At 44.7% G+C, this 25,835-nt stretch overlaps 1 protein-coding gene across 3 annotated transcripts in view; it reads right to left on the bottom strand.

Annotated features, from left to right (window-relative positions):
* Positions 1 to 214: 214 nt before the first annotated feature.
* LOC128878246 (microtubule-associated protein futsch-like) overlaps positions 215 to 25,835 on the bottom strand; it is a 30,541-nt gene continuing 4,920 nt past the window's right edge. The window contains exons 2-7 of one of the 3 annotated variants that reach the window (XM_054126292.1): positions 18,335 to 18,395; positions 9,033 to 9,094; positions 8,818 to 8,941; positions 7,803 to 7,959; positions 6,428 to 7,094; positions 215 to 6,324 (exon numbers count right to left, since the gene is read on the bottom strand). In XM_054126292.1, the coding sequence (XP_053982267.1) occupies positions 2,173 to 6,324; positions 6,428 to 7,094; positions 7,803 to 7,959; positions 8,818 to 8,941; positions 9,033 to 9,094; positions 18,335 to 18,368 (5,196 nt within the window). In that variant the 5' untranslated portion in view covers positions 18,369 to 18,395 and the 3' untranslated portion in view covers positions 215 to 2,172. Of the gene's footprint in view, positions 6,325 to 6,427; positions 7,095 to 7,802; positions 7,972 to 8,817; positions 8,942 to 9,032; positions 9,095 to 18,334; positions 18,396 to 25,835 lie in introns of those variants that run through there. The other 2 variants (XM_054126291.1, XM_054126293.1) reach the window with 2 other exon arrangements.

Genomic DNA, 25,835 nt, shown 5'->3' on the forward strand with positions numbered 1-25,835 from the left:
AAGTATTTTTACTATAAGCTTGGGGGTTTACTCACCGATGGCGCCACTTTCACTTTTATTCAATCATTCTTTATTTTTCATAAATGTCGTAATGAGGACGATTCTTCTTTGCTTATAATATTGCGAAATACAAAATTAATATACCAAAGTTATCATATTAATGAATATTTATTTGATATTGTAATAATTACTTGTCGTTTAGTTATTGGCGCCATCTAGTGGTCATACACTGGAAACTGTTTTTACTACAAGCTTGGGCGGTTTCTCACCGATGCCGCCACTATAACTACAAATCTCTCGCCATCTAGCGGCATAAGTGGAAACTATGTTAAATATTATAAACATACATGGGGAATAAATTTCATAAATAATTCACTGTATATTCCATATAAATAGATGAAGAGATAGTACATATACGGAGCGTAGAGCAATAAATAAATATATCCTCGCGTTACTTTCTAAGATTAACAATCACGAAAACAAAACGAGAGGAATTGCACGTAGTATACAATTATTATTAACATAGTACAGATCCTTACAATACACGTTGTCGATGTACTCTTGTACACCATGAAAATAACATGCGCGTGGTGTCGTTACAGGACACATATAGGTATTTACAAGGACGATCGAGGTACACGCAAGCTAAAAAATATAATTATCCAGACACTTATCACATTACCTATCTAAAAAAATCACTAAATGGAGCGGAATAAGTTCACATGTAAAAATATATTTATGCACATGTATCTGTAATTACACATGTTACTCGTAGGAATTCCGACGCGTGGGACGATATCCGCTAATAATTAAGGACGCATTAACTAGTAAAAGGTAGGAAGGATAAGAGTAGGTGACGGTATTTAGGTAAACGAAACGTTACCGTTATCGTAGCGAGCAACGATTGAGTATTTTGCGAATCTCTTAACGCACACCTATTCCTACTACTCTTCACTGTACACACACACACACACACGCACGCACGCACGCACTCGTAATCTACATGCGTGTAACCGAAATGTACATTCATGCAGTTGCATGAAACCGAAGGATTCGCTTGCTGAATCGAATTCTGTTTCGTACGCGCGTACATTGAGCAATGGAAAATCTATTGCAGGAGCAACCGATCTACGATGGATCACAGTCGATCAGTATCAGAGCGAATACCCCCCGTCGAGAGTTGCTATTAATCGATACCGCGGTTGCATACGCGGTACCGGAAACGTCCGTGCTTTCAACACCACGCCATCGGAATTCCGGAACCCGTATGCAACCATGGATTTTACTCATAAATACAAAGCAAGATTTTCTCAGGTGCTACACCCGACCGATTCTTCCGAGTAAGAACCGACGCGATTCACTCTTTACGCTAAAATTGAATAGAAGTCAGTCGCCTAACAAGTTTCTAGAGACCCGAGTGGAAAACATCCGAGCAAGAAGCATATTCGCCGTGTACTTACGTGGAGAATCTGCTCGAGCAACTTAGTTGGCGGCAGTGCTGAGTGAAAGAATGCAATAAATAAAGATAAAGATCATGTCCCGATCGAATCAATTGGTTGCTTGAGAGCACACTGCTCTATTCCTCGTCTGTGCCCATAAAGGATGTTCGACTGCGGTGAACTTTGACACTGGTGATCTCGAGCAGCTAACCAAGTTTGATCAGACTATAGAAACACGAACAACTCATTCGCAGTCGGCATTTCTGAGCAGCTTAGATAAGTCGTACCTAAGTAATTAACTAAAATGATCTTCCTGCTGATCACTTCAAACCTAATCCTCCACAAACGCGTAACCTATTCTAATCTACGGCTGTTTAAAACGAAAAATGACTTCGAAGAGTACCCAGCACTGTCCTCTAACAAAATTTGTTTCCTAGCTCTGCGAAAAGGCTCACCGATACAGGAAGTTCTCGTCGCTTCGACAGCTGATTCTCCGTCTCTTCGTGGCCTCTGTTCGAGTGGCTTCTGTACGAGCAGCCTCGTCGCATTAATTTTAATAAGTGTGAATCCATCTTCATGTACAAGGTTATGGCAATGCTCAGGAAAAGAGGGGCCCTCTTCCAAGGACCTTACCTGCTAACAATATATAAATATACACTAGAGAGTCCTGGGATTCACCAATTACCAAAATCAACGTCGATGGACACGAAGGGCACCGAGAAATGTGCATCGGTTACCACTGCCTTTTAGGACAACTCCTGTTCGAAACGTCGTGTTTACAGCTCTGGCTCTTCTCGTCGAAGGCAGTGCCCTCCTCGCACACGAACCGGAAGTCGAGGACCTGCCTCGAGGTGAAGCCTGGGGAACAATAGTGAAACAGTCTGCAATCCCTAGTGTCCCCATAGAAACGATACATTTCCTTCTCCAGGCAGTTGAAGCCGTCTACTCTTCTCAGGGACATTGACTTGCGATTCAACAGCTTGACGGTTGTCGATATCGTTTCCTCCGCACCTTTGGAAGTAGTCTCGAAGGTGGTTGGTTGTTCCGTGGCTAAAGAGACTTCGGTAGTGTCTTGGAAGGCCGACTTTGTGGACGAGATGATCGAGGTTTCTTCGAGTATCGGCTTCATGGTGGTAGCTTCGTTTTCGCGAGGTTCGTCAGACCTCGAGGCAATCGATGGAATTGTTGTGCTGAGGATCTCCACGTCTATGAACGCGAAGCTCTTAGGAGTCGTCGACGTCTCCGACTCCGTGCTGGTAGACTCGGCTTCCTTCGAGGTGTCTCGAATCGTAGAAGCAATCGTCGTGAGTTTAGATATAGGGTAGGGTGTGAAATTTTCACTGTTTTTCGTCGAATCCTCTTCATCTTCGTTTTTCACATCGATCGGAGATTTCTGGTCGATGGAGCTGGATGCCTGGTCATCTTTGCTCTGGGCGAAGACCTGATCCTTTTGCATCGACTCTTCCGCAACGTTTCTACTCTGATCCTTGTCTAACTTGCCTTCGAGTACGTTCTCCTCGCTCCTGCTGAGTTCCGTTGTCGTGACTGGCGGCTCCGTCATTGTCACGGGCTCTTCAACCTTCGTCGAATCCTCTTCTTTGACCGTAGTGGTTGGCATGGTGGTAGTTACCGCCTTGCGCGTCAACAAGGGGAACCTTCTGATTACAGGTTTCGGTGCCAGGTCGTTGTACGACCTTGGTGGCTTTGCTGGCTTAGGGTTCAGCAGGCTGTGTCTCGGTTTTATGATGACTGGATTCGGGGTTGTCGTCGGAGGTATGTAGTTGTAAGTCTTTCTCACTGAAATCGGTTTGAATAACTTTGGAGGCGTGGGACGAACGGTTGTCGTCGTGGTAGTTGTCGTAGTCGTCGTCGTCGTTGATGTTGTTGTCATTGTTGTTGGCGGCGTTGTCGTTGGCGGCGGCGTTGTCGTTGGCGGCGGCGTTGTTGTTGGCGACGGTGTTGTCGTCGTTTGCAGTAAATCTATCTCCACCGTGCTAGAATTCCGAGATCTCTTCGCTTCCTCCTCGACTTCCGTCGTGTGACTGTCCTCAGGCATCGTAGTGCTTTCTACTTTAGCTTCTTTAACTTCTTTGTTCGTCTTCTCATCGCTCAAATTGTTGGAATCTGTCGACTCGCGTTCCTTGTAATTGTCTGGCTCGTAGTTGTCGTCGACGTAGTCATGAGCAATGTTCTCCACGGACTCTGACGATTTCTTGCCGTCCGATGCGTCTTCCTTCTTTTCTTTAGGCAGCTCGTCGGTGAACTTGAGGACCCCTTCTGTGGTATCTTCTTGGTCGTTCGACGTCGAGTCTTCTTCGTCGTATTCTTCCGCGGAAGTATCCTTCTCCTCCCCAGAACTTACAGTTTCTTCGGAATTAACGTGTTCCGAGGAAACCTCGGAACCTGTTGAATCATCCTGATTTTCAGGGTCCCTGTACTCATCATCTGTATCGATATCGCGAGCGCTTTCTTCGGACGCTTCCGTAGCATCGTGATACTCGAAGGACACTTCTTGCGAAGTAATCTCTTCTCCTTTGATAGTGGAGTATTCCTGTGACTTTTCTTCTTCTTCTTCTTCTTCTTCTTCCTCTTCTTCTTCTTCAGCTGAGAACTTCCTGCTCTTGTCTTGCCTGTGAGTAGAGATCTCTCTGGACGAATCCTCGAACTTCATGCTCTTTCCTCGTCGAGAGGTTTTGCCGATTTGGTAGGACACTCTAGGCTCCTCTTGAGAGTGGTCTTTGAAGTTTTCATCGCTGAAGATCGTGGTCGATTCATCTTTCACAGTCTTGTGTTCTACGGACGATTCTTCCTTGTAATGATTTTTCTCCGCGGAAACATTTCCCTTCGTCTCTTCAATCGGGCTTAGCTCTTCAACTGGTTCTTCGTCTTTCTTAACCTCGTCGTCTAATTTTGAATCAATCTTATCTCGATCATCTTTTACGTCTTTCGAGTGTTTTTCTAAAATCTCATACTCGTTGGTTTCACTTTTTCGATTAGCTTTCCCAATACTCTGATCCTTTCCAGATGGAAGGCTCTTGACGTAGCTACTATGATAACTCACAGCTCTGGTGTCGACTTCTTTAGAAGTTTGGGACTCTGGTTCATCGAAGATGTGTTTATCTATTTGTTCTATTTCAGAAGTCGCAATCGGGGAATCCGCGGTCGTCGTCTGGTGAACGGTAAGTTGGTCAACGGTTGGCGTAACGGCTTCGTCGTTTTGCATTTCTCTCTCTTCGTTCTTCAAATCCTTTTTCCTCGAAGACGTCTTCCCCGAAGAAGACCTTATCCTGGAACTCTTCCTCTTCGTGTTTGGTTTCGGTTCCACTTGTTCCTTTTTACTTTCCTCGTCTGCCGTCTTCTTCTCGTTGCTCTCAACCTTCTCGGATTTTCTATCTGCTTCAGCTTCGACATCCTGCCTCTCGGAATTCTTCGAGTCTGTTTCTTCGTCGACCTCACCCTTCTTGGGTTTCTTGTTTGCTTCAGCTTCGAAATCCTGCTTCCTCGCGGAATCTTCTTCGTTGTCTTTACCCTTCGCGGGATCTTGGTCGGTTTCGATCTCGCCTTCTTTTTCGGAGAGCTCGGAATCTTCTTTGTCCGCCAAGTCATCGTCCATTAGGTCCACTAACGTGGACTCAATGGTGGTTTGCTCTGTCGTAGACAGAACTGGAATATCTGTGGACGTTGGATCTTCTTCAGGAGTGCTTCCAGGACCTTTTTGGTTGGACGATTTCAGTTTAACATAAGCATTTGGATCAAGTATAACGACGTCTATGATACGTTTAGGTTCCTTATGTTTTTCATCTTCGGTGTTATTCTTTTTCGAATTTAACACGTCTTTCTCATCCGCTTCATCTTCGATATCAGGCGTTTCCCCATCTGGTTCTTCACTGTTTGGAATCTCCGTTTGAGTATCGTTCGCGTGCTCTCCATAGTCGGTCAAGTCTAAATACTCCTCTTCATCTGTTTTAGTTTCTTTGCTCTCGGTCTCTTCTTCGGTGTCACCCTCGTATTCCCTCGCTTTAATATTCTTCGAAGCCTTCATCTCCAAGTCATCGAGAGACACTTTATTCCCATTCTTCACCTTTTCGTCAGAATTCATGTCCTGCAACGTACTTCCTCCAAAGACACTATGAATCACGTCCTCCGTGAAGTCCCCTCCGAAAAGGATATCTCTAAACTTCATCAAGCTCTCTTTAATGGCCTTGAAATCCTTAACTTTCTCCCTACTTCTTCCCTTCCCGCTGTCTGCGTCCTGTACGTCCTGTCGTCTAGGGGAATCCCCTCCGTAAACGAAGGAAACCATCGAACTCTTCGTCTGGCCGACGGATCTCTTGCGTCTGGCCGTTTTTCCATTGTAGACTCGTTTGGCGACACGCCTGGTGTTGCGAATCTTTGGAACGTCTCTGTAGAAGGGGTCAAAGGTCTCGTCGCCTTCCTTGTACTCGTCGTAGCTGGCCGGGATCGTTGGCAGAGGCAGAGTGACCAACTGCGTGGTGTTGAGAGGTCTGCCCGACTCGTCGCTGACGCTCGCCTTAGCAGTGACGATCACTCTCGACTGCGACGGCAGTAAAGGTGACGGATTTTGCACTATCCTCTGGATATCCGGCGGTGGCAAGTTGATGGTGATCTGATGGGGCTTCAGCTGAGGGATCGGTACAGGGGGTAGGACGTGGATGTGTTGGGTGACTTCGCTGGAGGTCTGCGTGGACTTGGATGCGCTCCTCAGGGTTGGGTAGAACGATCTGATGGTCGTTTCGTCGGTTGCCGGGGTGGGCAGGAAATTCCCGGAGATTCTCTGTTGCTGGGAGCTCTGACTGATCTTGGTTTGCACCGACCTCGGCGAATCCGATGGCGTTGGTACGGGGCTGATGGTCAATTTCGAGATCTAAAGACGACAAGTTCGAAAGATTAGCAAGATGGAATAAATTAGTAGAATTAATGGTCCGCTAACCGAATTTATTTTTCTCTCGATATTCAGTCTTTGTTACCTTTCCTTTGTTGGTGGACTGGACAGCCTCCAGAGGCCTTATATTCTGCTCCCCGTTGTCGCGATAGTCCGAAGTCTCCCTAGGATTGTTGCTGTGCAACGAGAATTGGTGTTCCGTGGTGCTGGCGATCCCGTGATTGTGGAATATCGGATTTATCAGGGACTGACCGTTCACGTTGCTACTCAGAAGTGTCTGAATGGTGGAGGAGGTCACGTGGTAGAGAGGAGCAACGGTCGAAGGCTCGTTGCGAATGATCTGCGGACTGGAAGTCGAGCTGAATCGGATTTGGTGAACTTGGGGAGGCTGGCCGGTCGTGGAGCTGACGCCCTGGTTGCTGAACAGCTGGTACGAGGTGGCTGGCTGGTTGTTGCTCCTCTCGCCGTTGTGGAAGATGTACTGATGGTGATATCCGCCGTTCTTGTCGTCGTACAGCGACTTGGACTGGCTGGTGTGGACCTGGGGGAACGGTGGCTGAGGTTGGAAATGTTGGGGATAGCCGGTTGGATGGGAGAAGGAACCAGAGGACGGGGTTGTGGGTGGTTTGTTGGGCTTCGACGTGGTGGTGGTCGTTGTGGTAGACGTGGTGGGACGTGCAGACGTCGTGCGCTGCTGGTGGTTGTCTATGGAATCCGATGAGTCGGCGTCGTCGTCGTTGTTCTCATGCAAACTGCAAATAAAGCGTCGAATGAGTCATTTATCCTTTCAGATGTGGCATATTTCATTCAAATGCAAAAGCAAAGGTAATGGTAAAAGGACACATTAAATTAAAATGCGTGTGCTGTTTATGTCAGCCCCCGCAGATCACGCGGATAACTCTTCAACAATTACTTTGAACGCAGCAATGTCTGGAATGGCTTCGTAACGCAAAAACTCTTGAATTCCTACGGATTCTATCGCGATCACCCATGCGCCAGCATGCAACTCGAGCATGTCGGCTAATGAAGCAACCGAGATTGGCCACATCCGCGACGAGGTGCAGCGTGGCATTAACAGGTGAAAAGAGCAGATCTATCGATCAAAAATCCAGTGACATGCAATTGGTACGTCGTCCACGCCTCTTGATCCTATATCACGCGAGCCGGCACGAAAGCAACACTGGTATGTGGATCGATGCATTGGTCCTTACGAAACCTTGGTTCAACAACCAGACACTCGCGGATAAACAGTGTGCGCGACAGGTGAACCGATCTACCAGTCGCAATGATCATTTCACTTGTGAATAAATTTCTGCTCGCGGTGAGTTGGATTACGTGCAACGAAGCTGAAACTCTTAAGTACCGGGCACGCTCGAATGTGAACTCGTTTCTATAGAACGGAATCGGAGGGATACAACGACCAAGGACGGAAGAGTAACATTAATATTTTCATCGATTACCTGAGGGTCACCGCATTGTTGCCATAGAGCTCCAAATTCAGGTTGTAGAACCTCTCGCTCTTGCTGCAATCGACCTCGTCCACCCTTTCGCAGACCCTGGTTTCCTGATCGAAGACGGTTCCATTCAGACAGAGGAATTTTATGTCCATAATCTCGTCTGAAACCAAGTCTCATGGTGAAGGACAGGATCATTATTCGGGGATGCTCTTCAGGACCGAAACGTCTAAGCATTTCGCTACTAATATCTCTAATTGCTACAACGTCTCGTACAAAAATAGTCACACGTCGAAAAAAGTAAATCAATTAATAGAAAATTCAAGATCCGTTTGTTCGCGACCTCCCTATAACTCGTGCCTGACTGGTCGTTTAATAACTCCAAATTAATTTGTCTCGTGGCTCTCCTTTAACGAATCCCCCTCCCGGCAAAAAGGACGTGCGATTCCGAACAGTCGGGATAAATGATCGAATTACGGTTAACTCGTTCGAGACAGGTTCCCCCGGGCGATTTGTCGATCGGATCTTTTAGGTGTCGTGACGATTAGAATCGATAATTACGTTAGCATCGATGGTATTGGGCGTCGTAACTCGACAAATCGGTCGATCGGGCGATCGAAAGGTCCGCCCGGGGCCTCGGCAAACGTCAATCCAAGTTTTGTAATCGATCGAGAGATCACTCGGCAGAGAATGTCACGGTCGTCGAGGAACGTTTACTGACCTAAGTCGAAAGTGTCTGGCTTCGACTCACGACATACTAATCGGCTGATCTGGCTGATCTGGCTTAATTTTCAATTCCTGCGATCGTCGTTAGTGGTCACTTAACGCCACTTTTTTAAATATCGATCATGTTGCAATAATACTATTTAGTTAATGCAAAAATATGTTACAGTGTATATCAAATAAAAGGCCGAGCTCTGTCTCTGACTCTGAATCTGTCTTTTACTCGAGTTTTCTTTTCGCTTAAATTTTCTACTTGTGACATAATTAACAGATCTCGGTAGCGATAATACTGAATTACCTTTCTGACCGATGGTGCAAACATGGAACATCTGACAGCCCGCTTCGACGTCCGCATAATATCCACCGATCACCTTTCCCTGACACGAGAAGTTCGTTTCCGGCAGGTTGTCGAAGTCCAAATACTTGCAAAATAACGAACGGGTGTACACTCGACGTGTCAATTTGCTTAAAAATATTTCGCGCTTATCATTAACGATACTTGGAGATACTCACGCCAGGTTCCCCCGCGCTGCATAACAAGGAGCCATGCTGGAGGTTGAAGATTGACACGAAAACTGCAACGATTAATCAAAAAATGCAAGTAAATATTAGCAGAATAATCGAGGAATATACATTTAAAAAAAAAAAATTTGAGTAACGTTTCGGAGAGTAGATCCTTGCTGCAGAAACTAAAAATAGTGAAAGTGTCGCGCAGGAGAAAACGATTTTCACGTCACGGAAACTGGAAGAAAACGCTGCGTGTTTAGGCGGGAATAATTTACTGTTCTAATATATGCGTTTGCGCAACTCTCGTTCCCGCGGAACCCTGTTACACCAGTCGCAGTTATAATTATCAGCAACTATCGACACGCACCGAGGCTCTTGTTCTAGAATATTCGAAATAAATTTCGATCGGAACCGTATCACGCTCTTAACCAGTTTCGATAATGACATAACCCGAGCAGCGCTATGTTTAATTGCGAGCCAACGCTCGGAACGGTAACTCTGGATCGGTGGTTTCTTAAGTAAAATAAAAGAAACGAAAACGGGAGGTTCCGAATTAAAAAAGACAGATGCGAGAATGATTCGGTCGCGTTATTTTCAACGCCTCGCACAAACTGTTACCGGATACGCCGAGAGCATTGATTTCAATCGACCGTCGGCGAAATGATTATTAATAAAATAGAATGTCACACGATGCTGAATCGATTGGTGTTCGAGTGGCCAGTTGTAGGCCGAGGTTATCAGGTGTATATACGAGACATCCAATCAGACTCGTTGCCGGATCCTGTCGATCTTGCGAATATAATATTTGCCATCGAGGTCTTTCGAGTTGTTCGAATTTTCAAATCATTTAAACGTAGTACAAACCGTGTACAAGTTTTTTGAAAAATTCGTTTTTGAAATATGGTCTAATCGACGACTCTCGAGTGTTAAAAAACAGACGGATCGGTATGTCGTTGATCGCGGAAGTGCGAATTGGACACGATTACCGATGTAAGGCTGAATTTTCCAATCGTCGTTTTTCTTTTCGCCTGCACGCAGTGGCACTGTCTGAAGAGGCAATGACATAACTTCTTCAGCGCGTAATACCTGTGTGAATCCCGTGACATTTAGATCTGCCAACAAGTCGACCCGATGCTCGTCTTCGCGAGACAGGTCCTGACAGTCTCCTGTTTTGTCGATAACTCGATCGTCTTGGAGCATACGAATGCACAGTAAAACGCGCGTTGATTCGTATCAGTTCCATGGATGATGAAGCGTAAATCGCTCGTCGAACGGTCAGTGAAACATTTCTGAGAAGAGTTCCTCGATGAAAGCGTAATAATTTCAAATTAAAGTGTCTGATTATTCATCGTATATTCGCAACTTTAGAGGACATGTATCCAAGTGGAACTTGTACTTGAAGTTCGATCGGTTAAAACTTTATTCAAATGTTCCCGATGTCCAACGATGCTGGAACGGCTCCGAGGAGACTTGGAAGAGAACCGAGCGACGAAGGAGAACCGAGATGAAACCGAGGCTCGATTATCGCAACAGTTACAGTCATTACCGTGATATTATCGTTACAGTAGCGTCGCTAAGATATTGCTACATCAGGCCAGCAGAAGATTGCTCAATCTTGCTCATCTTCCCAAGCCAGAACCTGACCAGCGACGAACCCCGTCCGAGTTGTAATTTTTATCGACCGTGCGAGTGTTCATGTTTCGTATAAATAATCAACGACCGCAACAAAAAACAAAATAAGACACCTCTTGCTACTCAGATTTTACGCTGAAATCCGATTTTAATCTCTTTCGTACGTCGTGTCCTGGTTATTGCGCAGACCTAGCCTTATCATCATTCCAATTAGGTAATTGCCTTTGTCTAGGACGCCTCCGCACTGATTTTCAAACGTAATTATTTCCGGGTCTACGAAAGCCTCTTCGCATTAGCTCGTTTAATTTTAGCTTTAGTTCGGCTCGTTTCTTTGAAAACAGCGTCATACGAACGAAAGTTGAAATGCAATGCTGAGATCTGTTCAAATCTTGGAGTCCGTGGTTCCTAAGGACCTGGAATCTGTGGTCCATTGCCACTCGGAACTCTCTCTCCCTCCCACCTTCCCACTCTACAGATCGCCTTAAAAAGCGACCAAATTTACACGGAATGGCCTCTATATGAAAGAAGAAGAATGCAAGAGCGTAGCTTCCCTCTCCTCTGATTTGATTAGAGCTGAAAGGGCACAGCGGCACGCGGCTATATTGTAAAATCACGTAAGAAGAGCACCTTTCACCTTCGTCGGCGCGTACAGGCTGCTCTTACACCGAATATCCACGGTTACGTCGATAATGCACAGCCATCGGCGTGGGCGATATATCGATGCAGGAAATACCGAGTTCTCTAGCGTGCCTATGTTACGCCTGTGCTTTCTTTACGAGATGACTGTCACTCTCGCCCTCAGAGGCTCTAGCATCCAGGCGGGCCATGGATCCCGAATGTTTTAAGGGGCTTGGAATATCAAAAAAGTTTTTTGTTTAAAAATGTTGTTTTTCCACTTCCAGTTTTTTCATTTCTTGACGTTCCAAGCTCCTTAAACAGTTTCTCGGAGTCTTTCTACGATCGCGGACAAAGAATTGCCGTCGGCAATTGGAAAAAGAACGAAAGGATCGAGATGAAAGAGTCGAGGATCATCTGCCTCTTAAATATTCATGAGGACGTTCTTCGTTCCAACGAGGCACCGTTTCATCCGAATTCTCGTCCTTTGTAAACTTTCACCAGGACGGCCCGCGATCTCGCATTTTTCCCCGGGTCTTCCCCAGCGAACGTGGAGAAATATCGATGTATTATACTAGAAAACCCGTCCGCGTCGAACAATCTTCGTGCAAGAGTAAACTTTCTACCAAGGATGAGAAGTCGTTCTCGTGTCACGCCAACTCGACGAAAAACGTTCGATAAAATATTAAACTGTACGACTGCGAGTAATCTCAACTTTTCGAGCCGTGTACAAAAATATCCCATGTAGTTTTTGACCTACCCAACCCCAAAGAGTTAATGAAACTCGTGTGTGCAGAGCGAGACTATCGATTAGATCAATGCGTTTCCTCGGTGGAACGTGCCAACCCCGATTTACCTCAACTACCTGCACGAGCGAGACTACGATCTATCGATCCGCGTACGTGAAAATCGCTCCGCTTGGCAGCGGAACACCAGGTTTCGCAACGCGTTTCATGCGATCGCCGCGAGTTATCGTACGCGCGGTATTTTTGGCGAACGCCAGCTTTCCTGTTTGATTTGCATACGTTCAAAGGGAAATACTCGCCGTATGGACACTTTTCTCGATGTTGTCCATGAATTTAGAAACGAACATACTTATGTACGGTGTTATTATTTATAGAGCGAGAAATTCGATAATTCGAGTAAATAAAAATCTGAAAACGCGCAGTTCTCTGCGATCTCGATTGATCCTTGGAGTTGATTTATCATTCCTGTTCGTAGGCGCACACCTCGTATATCGGCTGGGGAACGTACGATCGAGTTAAAGAACCCGACGGCCATTAAGTGAAAATAAAAGCCGTCGAAAACGCCCACGTGGCTTTTGCCAGGCCTTTCACGCGACCGAGCCGGCGCATTTCTGCACGCCGCGTGCACCGAGCCGAATCGAGCTACCGGCGACAGTCTTTTTCCTGTGCCGAGGAAAACAGCCCTCCCCGGTTTTCGCATAATTTCCTATAATTAATCCGCCTGTCCGCGGTTGAATAACTGATCTAGATAAGAACAATCCGAACGGTGTTCCGAGCGAGAGCAAAGGTAAATTTGCTCGCCGAAACTAGACGCGTGTGCTTCGCGATTATTTTTGCGATAATCACTATTTTCTCTCGAAATAGAATTAGAAGTTGTCTTATCTTTGTTGCCCGTCCGTTTGTTTACGCGAGAGTAAGAGATTCCCCTGAGTTTTCCGTGGCTATGGAAGGTATCCACGAGTGACGTTATTGCGAATGACGTCTGCTTCCTCGGCTCATTCATCTTTCTGCTCCTCAATGAAACTCCCTCGTCGCTCGTACACGTTCGCGTAGGCACGTGTTCGTGCATACGCTGACAATGACGACACACGACTGCTTTATACTCCTAATTTTCCCGAATTAAATTATGTCCTCTGGGTGATTCGTTTAATTCAACCGTTCCGACGAACGCTTGTACCCATTAATATTCGAACACCATTTCTAGATTTCGTTAGTCGCGTATTAACGAACTAGAAAACGGTGTAATTGAATCTTGAAGAGAATCATTATTATGATTGAAAAATGACACAATTCCATTTATTCGAGACAAGAATCTCGTTGCTTGATTCGATGATAGGCTCATCGTTCTGGAGAGGATCTTCGAGACAGCAGCATATTCATCGTGCAACAAGAATACTTCTCGTGTCTCGCGGATAATCGAGAACTTCCGTTTCCTGCGGCGGGTCTCGAATAGCCAATGACTTCGTTCTCGCCTCTTTCTAACTTTCTTGGGCATAATAAACCCACACGCATCGTGGCACGTAATCCAGAAATCCACGGAAACGCGTCAGGAGAATGCCTCCTCCGTGCCGAACCGGAAGTGGAAGCAACCAGTTGCATTCAGACGCGACAGCCGCTTATTATATATGCTCTCGCTGTTCATAGTTGTAGCTTGACATCCCGGATTTACCATCCGCGTCGAATCGTACGCTCGATTTTCCTGTCAAAGACGATCTAGGCAAGGTGAAACTCGAAGGGAGGAAAGGTCGCTGCGCGAAGTTCAGGCCATTGTTCTCGTTGCCGACTATTAATTAGAATTAATTAAGAAGACGCGTCGGAGTTCTTCGAGACGTGCTTCCGTTCGCCTGGAATTTTCATTTTTGCTGTCTGCTTGCTTTCAAAATAAAAAAGGATTATCGCTAGTTGTCTACGTCGTGACGGGACAAGGCAGATTTCATTAATAATTGAAATTTGTATTTCGAGTTTCGTAATTCTCTTTTAGAAATTTTTTACTAGAAAACGCTTGCGCAACATGTAATTCCGACACGCCACGCGACTGTTTAATTCCACTGGCTTGTTTGAATAATCGAGGAAGAAAGGGTGAAACGTTCGTAAAACGTTGCTCGATATCCTGAAAAACAGGATTTCGAGTAAACGTTCTTTCACAACAACGAAAGCAAAAGGCGAGCCGACGAGTTGCATGATAACAGAATTATAGCGAGCCTTTTGCAGCGTATTTAAAGCTGAACGCTGAAAATATACTCCAAGTTATTGCGCAATATATCCTGCATAACGCGGCGACCAAGATCGAGATATAAATTTATAACGCTGCATTTTGTATTTATTCGATGGAATTCGATATGCATTTTACGAGAGGGTTTACGAGCTTCTTTTACGCGTTTTTCAATGTCACGCGTGTACACTCCCTTGTCAGTTGTTTTTCAATCGATGTAGACGTCTATATATTCAGCGATTTTGAAAATTGCCGAATAAACCCGATCGGTCACTTCGGTTAAAGATGTCTGAACGGGTTTAGAGGGCGAGAGGACGACGGGTTCTATGAAAAATAGTTCCCAGAGAAGGGGAAGTGCGTTAGGCATCCCTACCAATTATTCGGCAACGTGAGAGAGTGAAATTAAGATCGTGACTGACTTACACGCGTGTTACGTGACATCGGCACTGTGGAGAAACACGCTTCGAAAGGTCTAACCGCATCCTTGCGCCGCAGTTACGCGGGTTATGTAAGGAGAAAAGTCAGACAGAGGCAAACGGCCATGGCGGAGGGGGCGAGAAAAGCGGGGGAGAACGCTACCAGTAGGACGGAATTGCAGAAAATTATGCACTTGTTGATGGGAGAACGACGGAATCTATGTCACTCTTCTTCTGCAATTCCAACGTGGATAAATAAGTAGATGCGGGCAGTACCAGAAGTATTCGTACCCTCTATCGAAGAAATTTGTCTAAATTAAGGGGCGAAATAAGTTTAGGATTACATGATTTCCATGAATTTGTTCACCAAGAATATTCGATACAATATTCAATTTTTTAAATTCAAATTCTTATCGATTTCAGATGAAAACTGTGGCCTCCAGAACGTACGCAAACGAGCCGTCTAATTATTTCGAGCACCGGACTTCTCTACCGATTAATGTCATTTGATATTAACGCCAGTGGCCCCTGGCTCGTGGTAATTAATCCTTCGTTGTTATGTGATTATGGTAATGACACCGTCGGCGTCGTGTGGAGTACATGATTAATGAACTGACGTTTTTACGCGTATAGCGAAAGTTAATTATTTCGATCGATCGACTGTTAGGTTCTATGGAGCACGTTATGCAAAATTCTTTACAGAGAGTTGGTTATTTATAGCAACACTGGACAATTTCAAGACTTTCTATGCGCTCGTAGCACCTGAGACCGACTAGCCGCCGCGCAGGAGTTTGTATTTTAGACGACCTTTCGGTTACTGTCCACGTGGTTGCGTAAGAGACCAGGGGTAATGTCACAGCGATGTGACATAACGATTAAATCACTTTTACGTTGCATCTTAGATCCGATCTTGGAGACAAGGCCCTAATTTTACTGGGAACGGTCGATGTGAAATATACAGCCTGTAGTTTTTTTAAATGCACGAGCTCGGGGACTAAACTTGTGCATTTATCGTAGAGTCCGTGTATTTTCTGATGTCAAGGGGTATAATCCTCCAGTGGTGGGGATGGTTTCTGTGCATTTAAGGAGACTTTACTGTAATTCGGTCGGTGTGAGTGCGCTTTCAAATTCGTCAACAAGGAGAACACGAATGCACGTGGACAAACTCGCAAATTGGCTAATAGACTGGCGAACAGTGTCGCAAATGAATCATCGGTAAACGCGTTTATGATGCGCGGGCGTGCGGCGGCGTCGCGTCGCGTCGCCACGCATGGAGAGGTACACCGTTGGCGTTGCCCCGCAGCCTTGTCGCAAGCAAACCAAAGAAAGTTCTCTTCGTGGTGAACGAACCGGGCTGCGTGGCTCGCCTCGAAGCGTGAAATATGCGGAAGAATATTTAGGAGTTATTCAAACCATACAGCGTTTTCCGCGTTTCAATTTAAATTAAGAGGAACAAATTCGTTTCTAAGAGAGCTCTAAGAATCGGTTAACAATGTTGGCCAAACCGCCGGCGTTCTCGACTACTGATGCGTAATATCAGATCACGTTTTACTTGTTAATCACCGCAACCTGCAATTATCATCGTTGCGCTGTTGTTCTTCAAAACGGTTATTAATAAATCATTGGTTAAACATGCAATTGGAATGAATTCTGGAATCTGGCTACTCGAACCGATTCTTTCTTTTTTTTTTTTTACTTTCTCCGCGGCGCAGGTCGTTACGACTTGATTGCATTAGACGCAGCTGCAGAAAATCGAGCGAGCCCTCGCGCAGCGGTGCATTATGCAGCCGTGACTTTCGTCTATCCGTCTGACGTTTGTTCTGGCTTAATTAGCGGGCACGTATTATGCATTTTAATTCGTCATTTCCGTACTTTTACCCATGGCGAGCGACTCGATAAAAGTTCCACGAATTTCGAGTAACCGAGAGTCCAGGGCAAGCGATATCCGATGGATGCTACTTCAAATTCCGAACTAGACGAATTCGTTTACCTTTGTATTTTATACGCAAAACGATAAACTCGTTCCCTGCCTGGGGACCAATGCAGAACCGATTCGAAGGAGTTCGCAAATGCAGATTCGACGCGAACCAAGACATTTGTATTCATTACCTATGTCGCTGGACCACCAGCAACGATCGCCGCGCGCGAAACACCGCGAAACCACCTTGTGCGAGCGTCGTTAAATATACATATGTACGTGTACATGCATTCACGTTTACGTAGGAGCTAAGTGGATGTAGCATCTGAGACTGGTCAATGGAATGCGGTCTTGTGGGACATCCGTCCGTGAAACGTATGCATCGCGGTCGAAACACGTGGGACGTTCGGTACATCCACTTGTTGACGATTTTATCGCGACTAAGCTCCGAACAGAGATGGCCAGAATTTTATTCCAATAATAGACGACGAATAAAACCGACCCACAGCGTAGGAACGTTGAAATTTTTGCGATAATAAATTACCTCGATACGATGGCCCCCGAATAGGAAATTGAGCGAATAATCTTCCGAACATTACCGTTCGTGTTAAACGAACGAAACGAATTTTCCTCTTACGCAATTGTCAGATTTTCCAGGAATCACGAACACGTTTTCTTGCAGATAAAATATTCATCATACGAAACAAATCCTATGTATTAATCAAGTTGATTGCAGGCTACGAGGAAGCACTCCTAGAAACCTGCCAACGCTACGCAAGAGAAACCCCACAAAAAACCAACTAATCGTTGATCTACCAGATAGATCTACCAGCCTTAACGATGTTTCCATTTAGAAGATCCAAAGCAAAGCGTTCAACCTAGAAATAATAACGATTCCATAAATATTTCAATAACTATCTTTTTGCGTGGCCTAGGAGCGATTTCTTTTACACAGAAACGCAGAGTTTCGAAACGAATCGAACAAACTGCATTTGTCCCGTCGAAAGGCCAAAATATCTATGTTTTTGATCGAATTAATTTACGACTGCCTGTCTATAACGCCTGTTTTCCCAGCCCTTGGTTCGTCAGGTGTTCAAATAACGCGGCAGAAAGATGCAATGCAACTGGGCTGCATGCTTTATGCACCTCTTCCGTGCATTGTGTTCCATTCCCTCTTTCAAGGACCTTGTATGCAACGAGCGAAGTTGAGTTAGGTCAACCCCCGATCCGAGAGTGCAAGTTCCTCCGCGGTGCATTGTTCGCGAGATGCACCATATTGCATTCTCGCTTTATTTCTTGTCAGGGAACATATGCGTGCAACGAATGAGAAGCTATGCGAGTCGTAAAAGAGAGCTGGAGTTGGAAACCACCGATCTTTAATCATTAGACTGCGGATGTTTATGCAAATACATATTTTTACAGTGGGTCCCATAGATATTCGTACCCTCTAAGAAGTTTGACTAAATTAAATAAGAGTTTTGACATCAGCATATTTAAAAAAATATACACTCGAAAACATCAAATCTACCATTTAATTTAAACAAATTTCTTCGATGATATAGAGGGTGCGAATATTTATGGGACTGACTGCATATACACAGATGAAGAAGAGAAACATAATATAAAGTACTTTTTGAATCTTATAACATGTTCCATATTTATGCATTTGCACACATAAAATCTGCAGTTTAGCAATCGAGTACGTAATTTTATAAACGAACCAATGGAATTTCTATAACAACTGTGGAAAGTATTAACCGAGGACTTACCCTGCAACAAAAATCCATGCAGCGCGAGGTTCATGGCTACCAGGTGATCAATTCCTTCAGCCTGAAACCGAAAGAAATAACTACAATCATTTTTAGTTGTCAATTGAACTGTAAATAAAATGTTTTGATAAACAATTCCTGAAATTTAACGTTACAATACCTGAGTATATACATACACAATTACTCGTACGTATTTTCTAGGATAATTCGTCGAATCAGATGACGAAACATCGAGCAGAAGATTAATGCTTTACGCAAAACAGGAAACATTAGCAATAATGTGGCAGTAAGCGATGCTGGCTGTTGCTATTTTATGCGGAGGCGTGGAGGAATCTCTCCAGGTAAGCGAAATCGTTTTCGCCAGTGACTACGCGTTTCCATGTATAGTTGGATGCTGGCGTTGAAGCATGTCAACATTTCTAACGTTGCCAATACTTGATCTGTAGCTGAAAGTTGAAATTGATGGAAAATGGGTTAAGAATGTTGAGCTAGCTTTTGATCTTTCCTGAAACTGCTTCGACGTTGGTGAAATATTTCAAATTCAAATTTCCCGCGCAGTTTCGACTACCCCGTGTCTTCAGGCTGTCACAATGCGCGAGCTGCACACAGAACTCGAGCAAGGTGACCCGAATATCGCTTGGTCCCCTCGTCGCTCGAGTCCTTAATGGTACCCACTTTTTGGTGCGTGGCCTAGCTGAACGATGGACGAAATGCGAACATGTGCAGTCGATCCATGGCGGCAGCCACTCGAAAGCTTGAAATGCCTCGCCGGTGGGCACAATGGCCGCGTTGCAGCGGAAATAATTCAGGTCGAGCACGTATGCGCTCGCGCGTAACGGTGCTCTCCGCGGACACAAAACGGCGAACGTAGTTCCACGAACAGAATTATTTCTGGCACAGCGGACTCCTTTTCCCGTTTTTTAGCTTCCTCTGCCTCTGCAGGGCTTCCTTTCGTCCTTCCTCCTTATGCCGTTCTTCCGCTGACAATGGCACTTTTGACGAGGGAACTCTGCCAATTGATACACTCCGAAATTTTGATACTTTCTGTAGAAATAAAGTTCGTAGGAACCTAATCGCAAGGTCCTCTTCCATTTGGGAGAGTTCTTCTTCCAAAGAAAGCGACGAAGAAAACGAGTCGTTAAAATGACGGGTGGATGTATCTAACGGGCTCGAGCACCATAATTTTCCAAAGCACTCGTTGCAACATTCCTGACACCGTAGGCGTGGAAAATGCCGACGAAACCGAGTTCCCAATAACAAATACGTAAAATAGTTTCATCGGAGCTTGTAATAGTAGTGACGCAGCACTCCGTGTGCCGCCCAGTGATACAGTCTTTCGCGTGGCACATCACGAAAACGTTCAAGTTCCCTCTCTTGGAGAGAACCGCCGACGTGAATACGAAATCGAGGAACACGGCCGCCATTAACGTGCGTGCAATTCGTAATCAGCCGTGGTCTCTAGTCTTTTGTACCGTAAACTTCGAGTACTTGCCGAGAACAAACGTGTACGATTGCTTCTATTGGTATGTGGAGCGTTGAGGAACAAACGGGCATATATCCTCAAAGTGGCGTAATTTGTGCCACGACGGACTAGAGCCTCCGAATCTTCCCTTCGAGGAGATTTCTCGTCTATGTTTTCGTTTTTCAGAGAGATGACTTTGAGTCCTTGGAGATTGGAAGTTTGACGATGTGTGAATAATTCGATTTGTAAAGAGGGGAAGGTCGAATACAACCGTTGTTCCGTTTCTTTCTCGCTTTTGCATCCGCGGCGGCGCTGTTTCGCTTTAAAGACGATTTTCACCTTACGTAAAACCGGCACATCGGCCGTGACTCGTTTCCATGGCGAACGACTTTCCCCGATTCCGTATCGCAGACGTTATACACTTTAGAAACGATCGATGCCACGCCTGTTGCCAGCTGGCAGAAAATTATTCGGCTATTTTCTCAAAGTCGCAAAACGGGGTACCGTTAATACCTGAAACGAACCACTAGCGCCGCTGCAAAGTATAGAACGATCGTGGATCGCGTTTAAAGGAATGTGGAATAGGTGGGGAATGTATTCGTTTGTAATCTTCTCTCCAGGTTTTTTTATCGAGCTGCTGTAAGGACAACAAAGCGATCGACAAGAATGAAAATGAACTATAATTTCGTAACCTCTGTTTGAACAAATGGCTGCCTAACGAGACACGCCTGATTTACTCGATTGTATTCAACGCTTTCCACGGGCTGGGATCTAATTCCACGGCGAGAAGGAAAGTGAATTTCAAATCGAGCGCGGAACGTTCAACGCTTGTTTAGCATACGTTAAACTTTTGGCGTTTCGTATTTTTTTTTTCGAAAGTAGAAAATTCAAGGACGCCCGCGAAGAAGTCGTGGAGCAACAAGCCGACGAACAACGACACTTCTCTATAGAAATTCGTTCAAGTTTGGTATTTTTTCAGGTATCAGGTATCGTTAAACACTCACAATTTCTGATAATTTAACAAATATCATCTCCAAAGTTCTCTCCTGAGTTGACACACAGTTGAATACCGTGCTGCAAGTTTTAAACGCAGCAGTTCGGATAATTTTCCGTAAGATTGCTCGGTAGCTGCGTTGTTTTTACTTTCACCACTTCAACCGTTGGAAAATGGATACCTCTCAGGACAGAGTATGGCATATGAAGCAGCATGGAATAAGTATGAAATGTTCGCGATTCATTGTAATGGAGATCAGGTCGAGAACCTAGAAGGTTGGTGATTCAACAAAATGGCGATTAGATATTTCCACTTAAAGTTACAAATGATCGAACAGAAAGACACGTAATTAATTTCTACGCCTAACACAACTCAGCAAAAATCATCCTAGAATTGAATATTCGCTTAGTCGTCCTGTTCGCGTTTTCTACGTCCCGCAATAGTGTCACCGAGTGTCAAGGTAACACAGCGAAGAATTCACTCCGCAACAGATGGATTTAAAATCCGTTTAAAGAGGCACGGCGCATCCCGGACTTTCTAAACCGATCCGATCGAGCAACGCGAGTTTATTCCCTTTCGTGGCGAGTCACGATCGTGATCGGCTCGCTTCTTCTATTCCAAGAAAACCATTTTCTCGGCTCGAGTCACAACCGAACATGTTACGTCGTCTGACAATCGCTCTCGTCTCGAGAGAACGACCCTCGTTTCCGGCTTCAGATCGATCGACCGGATATTGCCTGCGGCCTCGCGTGTCGGTGTTCGCCGATGATCTAGATCTCCATTCCTTGTCTCTTTCTTCAGACGTTACGGGTTCTGAGAATTCCTCTCCTATTAGAGATTAATTCCGAGTCGTTCTGATTGTCCTTTGCGTTCTAAAGAAAGGAGCCAAGATTCCGAAGTCTTCGAGCTCTGGAGTCCCAACCAAGATCCGACTAATTGTAAGATTCTGAGATTTTTAAAGAAACGTTAAAGGAGTAAGCAAGCATGTTCCTTCGAAACATGGGTTCGTTTTAAAAACTGGAAAGCGGGTTGCTGAGATTCCATGTGCCTACGATTCCGATGGCTAAGGATTTACACTGAATTCTTACAATGAGCAAACTGAAACAATTTCTCACGCAAATCGACAGCTGTTCGTGGCCCGAGGATACGTATAATTTCATCCATACGAACCATCCGACTTTCTTGCCATCTTGCATAACCCGCTAATTATCGCTCCAGCGATCAGCTCTTCACCGTAGAGCAATAATAAACGTGCTCTTACCTAATCGATGAACATTGCGATAAATCGTCCGAAAAAAGAGTTCAGCGTATCGCTCTGAACCAGATTTTCAGTCTCTCCGACTCTCCAGTCGTATCGGCCCACATGGTTTGTATTCCACCAACTGGAAAAAGGTCTTGCATCTTTTAGTATAGACAGAATCGCTTCGACTATCTCCCTGTCTCCCAGAAGCATTCTTCTCAGATGCTAATGATAGATCTCCTTTTTCTGCCAGGAACACCTGTTTCGTCTAATAGTTAACGAACCTCGGACAACGTTCCGCTATCGACCCAGAAAATCTTGGGGGTGCTCGCCGAACGAAGGTAAACGGAGAGTCGTGATCCATCCGGGGATCCATAAATCACGCCGAAGCGCGCCTCTCGATCCGCGATCGAGGCTGCAGAGAACGGCCGATTCTAGATCGTAGGATGAATGAATCGCAATCCCGAGACAACGAATTGTTTCGTCTCTTTTAATTTTACACGGTTTAACGATGAAATTGTTGACGATTCGACGTCGTGCGAGTTAATGTTAACGCGATCTACCGCGTTTCAGACTTCGGTTTCGCTTGCACGCTATGAAATAAGGTATAATCGGAAGAATCGTGCTAATTGATCGTCCGATGCAACGTTTACTTTCACTTTGCATAAAATCGCCTCGAATTGAAGCAGACTACGCGATTTCAAGGAAGATGAGCCGAGAAAGAGAACGGAGATTCCCTTTTATGCAAACCAGATATCTTTTCGAGTGTTCCACTTGATTCATCGTTGGATAAATGCGTTGAAAGTGACTGGATCTTCTCCGTTGCTGTACCATTTTTGTGTTGTAACGCGATACTTGGTCGCATAGATGCTAGATATTCCATTAGAAACTGTAAATATTCTTAATATCTAACGCCAGTTTTTAATATATTAGAGTGAATATTACGAAACGGTTGCGAAATCGCCGTCTTCCATTAGGTTCCGTGAAATGTCAATTTTCTGGTCGCGGCGTGATAAATACACTTATTTATACTTTCGTTCTTGCCAAATGACTTTTTGTTTCTCGAGTAACGTTTCTTTCAGCCGCACTTTTTAACAAATCGATTCGCGTGAATACTAATACTCGCTCGATCCTTTAGAGTATCGGATAGGCGAACAAATTTATTTGGCAACGTGCTCCAAAACATAGTAATTTATTCTGTTGTAGCAGCGTGAAAATGAAATAGGTGATAAATCTCACCTGTCGTTATATCTCTCTCGGCAGGCACTCTCAAGGAATCCATTAGAATTCGTTAGAAGTATCGCGACAGGCTGCGACTGCATTTCGACGTTGCTCAAACTAAGCAACTCAAAAGATACTCAAAAGATACTCGATGCATCGAGTTTCTTTGAAAATACGTGCTAAATAATCGATCCGTCGCTTCCCTACGCGAGACGTGTTATATAGAATCTCTGATAAAACCCGATCCAGCCAGGTGTAAGGACGCGAAACCGCAAGAATGTTTCTCACGTCAATCACGTACACGTACTCCGAAAGGACACTTTTGCACAAGGACCCAAAGCACAGAAGATCGCGTTACCGAGCCAGGATTTCCAGTGTCGTATTTATATAATTTAAGGGAGGAAGAAGTGGGGCAAGTGTTGTTGTTAATCGAGCGACAATGGTTTCAGGACAACGAAAGAAACGAAAGAATCATGGGAATTGAAATCGGTGGTCGTGCTCTTTCCGTAATATGACACATTCGGGAAAGTCCCACAATCTATTTCGCGTTGTAAAAACGGGATTGCGCAACACGATATCGATTATCGCCGGAGAGCTATCGATCCACGGTGTCGATGCAGCAAGAAAAATGAGGGAAAAAAGTGTTGTCTGCCCGTTCCCTCTTAGAAGAAATTGTGGAAAGTTGAACTGCTAGAATCTTAGTCATTGTTGGGTTTCAAGCTTTACGTTCGACTTCCGTTTCGTGCACTGCTTGAAAAAGTTGGGGAATCCCTGGGTAAAATAACGCGGATGAACTCTATTTCAAATTTCTTTTTTTCCCTGTCACGCGTTCCGAACTGGCGTCAAGGAAATGCGAAATCGATACGCGACGATCATCGATGCTGGTAATCGATACCACTTCCGGTTGGGGGATAATATTCGCTGGATATTTTCCACGTGTATTATCTAAGACGCGAAAGTGGATTACGAGCATTGGAACGAAGAGAAGCAAAACGACTGGAGATTTTCGAACTCGGGCATTTACATATTATTTCAATCGTACCACTGCTGCAACGTGTTTCCATTTTTTTTACTTTCTTTGTCGCTCAAGAAATCCAGTTCCCCTGTTGCATAATATCGAACGGTAATATTACAACAGACTTGCCACCGAATATTCTTGAAGATTGTTGAGAGCAAAAATTTACTCGACATGGATTCCCTTCGGCTTCCTCATTTTTCTCGGTGTTCGGAATTGTGGAGTACGTCACTAATGCGTTTTAAATATTCAAGGAATCAGATTTCATTAAATTCTTGCAATATTAGAAAAGATACAGGAAAAGTTGATTTCTGTGTTTTCTCTAATAAAGAAAAAATTGAATAAAATTCGATTCGATGGATGCTTGAACCACGCAATTAACATTTCCAAATTAACATTAACGTCTCCACGTCTAATCGTTTTGTTCGATTAAAGAAGCGTCGCAGGGATGCGTTGGAAATTATTGCGACGTGTTTATCCCAATTGGGTGGCGGAGCCAACACGTGCGCGTTTAGGAGATCTCGTGTAAGGATCTAACAACAAACGGTTGACATTTTACGATTGGTTACATAAAAGCCGTTTCCGAATCGAAACAGAGAAACTTCGACTATCGCGAGTAGGATACTGGTCGCTGCGACGTGCCAATAAGACGAGAACCGCCTGCAGCGATAGTTGCTGGACAACCGGGTAACCAGTTAGCTTTCATTTTCGATAACTGCTCGTTCAAATGTCTGCATTCTTTCTAAAGGTCGGTAACAGCGCGTAAGACCGTTAACCGTGAAAAAAAATCTAGCGAGTCGATAAATCTTATCGGTTAACCGAGCTAGGCTTATAATTAGGCATTTGTCCTATGGATTACTTTTTATTTAATTATGTAATCTCGATAAATAATTCGATGCAAACGAACACTCTTGCAGTTGACAGAGATAAATAGTTTTGGACGACTGGGATGATCGGATAATTACAATTTTCAATTATTATTTCTATCGAGTAGCTTATCGTCCGACACTCGATTAATAGGAAATCAACCGAAAACATATAAACAATATTTTCGCATAAAGTTGTTTTTCAGAAAAATCGATGCGGAACGTGCGCATGCTGCGTGCGCGATAGACTTCGAACAAGCGCGTGGGGTAGACAACTTTAAAGTCGAGTTTCTCGAAAACGAAACCGTGTACGAATAAATTTTATACCCCGTTTTCGATTCATTTTCGAGCACAGAACATCCTGGTTGCCTTTTCTTTTCTCCCTGTAATCTAAACGATTATTGTCTATGTGTCCTATCAACTGTCCCTTGGAAAAAGTGATTTATTTTTGTGCTGGCTATTCCATAAACCGCGAAACTTTCTTGGTTGGGGGGTATATGTCTGGTAAGTGGCCGAGGATGTCGAGAAACTGTTATCATTAATGGAAATCATTTCTCCAGCGAATCGTTCGATAATTCAATAGGCGATTCACAGTGTAAACCGGTTCCACGAGTGTGGTCCGTCGGAGAAAGGGACTCATTCATGGGGTAAACAATAAATTATTGTATCGAAATTGACGCATATATCGAAACTTGGAACAATG

The sequence above is a fragment of the Hylaeus volcanicus genome, chromosome 6, assembly GCF_026283585.1.
Source record: "Hylaeus volcanicus isolate JK05 chromosome 6, UHH_iyHylVolc1.0_haploid, whole genome shotgun sequence".
Lineage (NCBI taxonomy): Eukaryota > Metazoa > Arthropoda > Insecta > Hymenoptera > Colletidae > Hylaeus > Hylaeus volcanicus.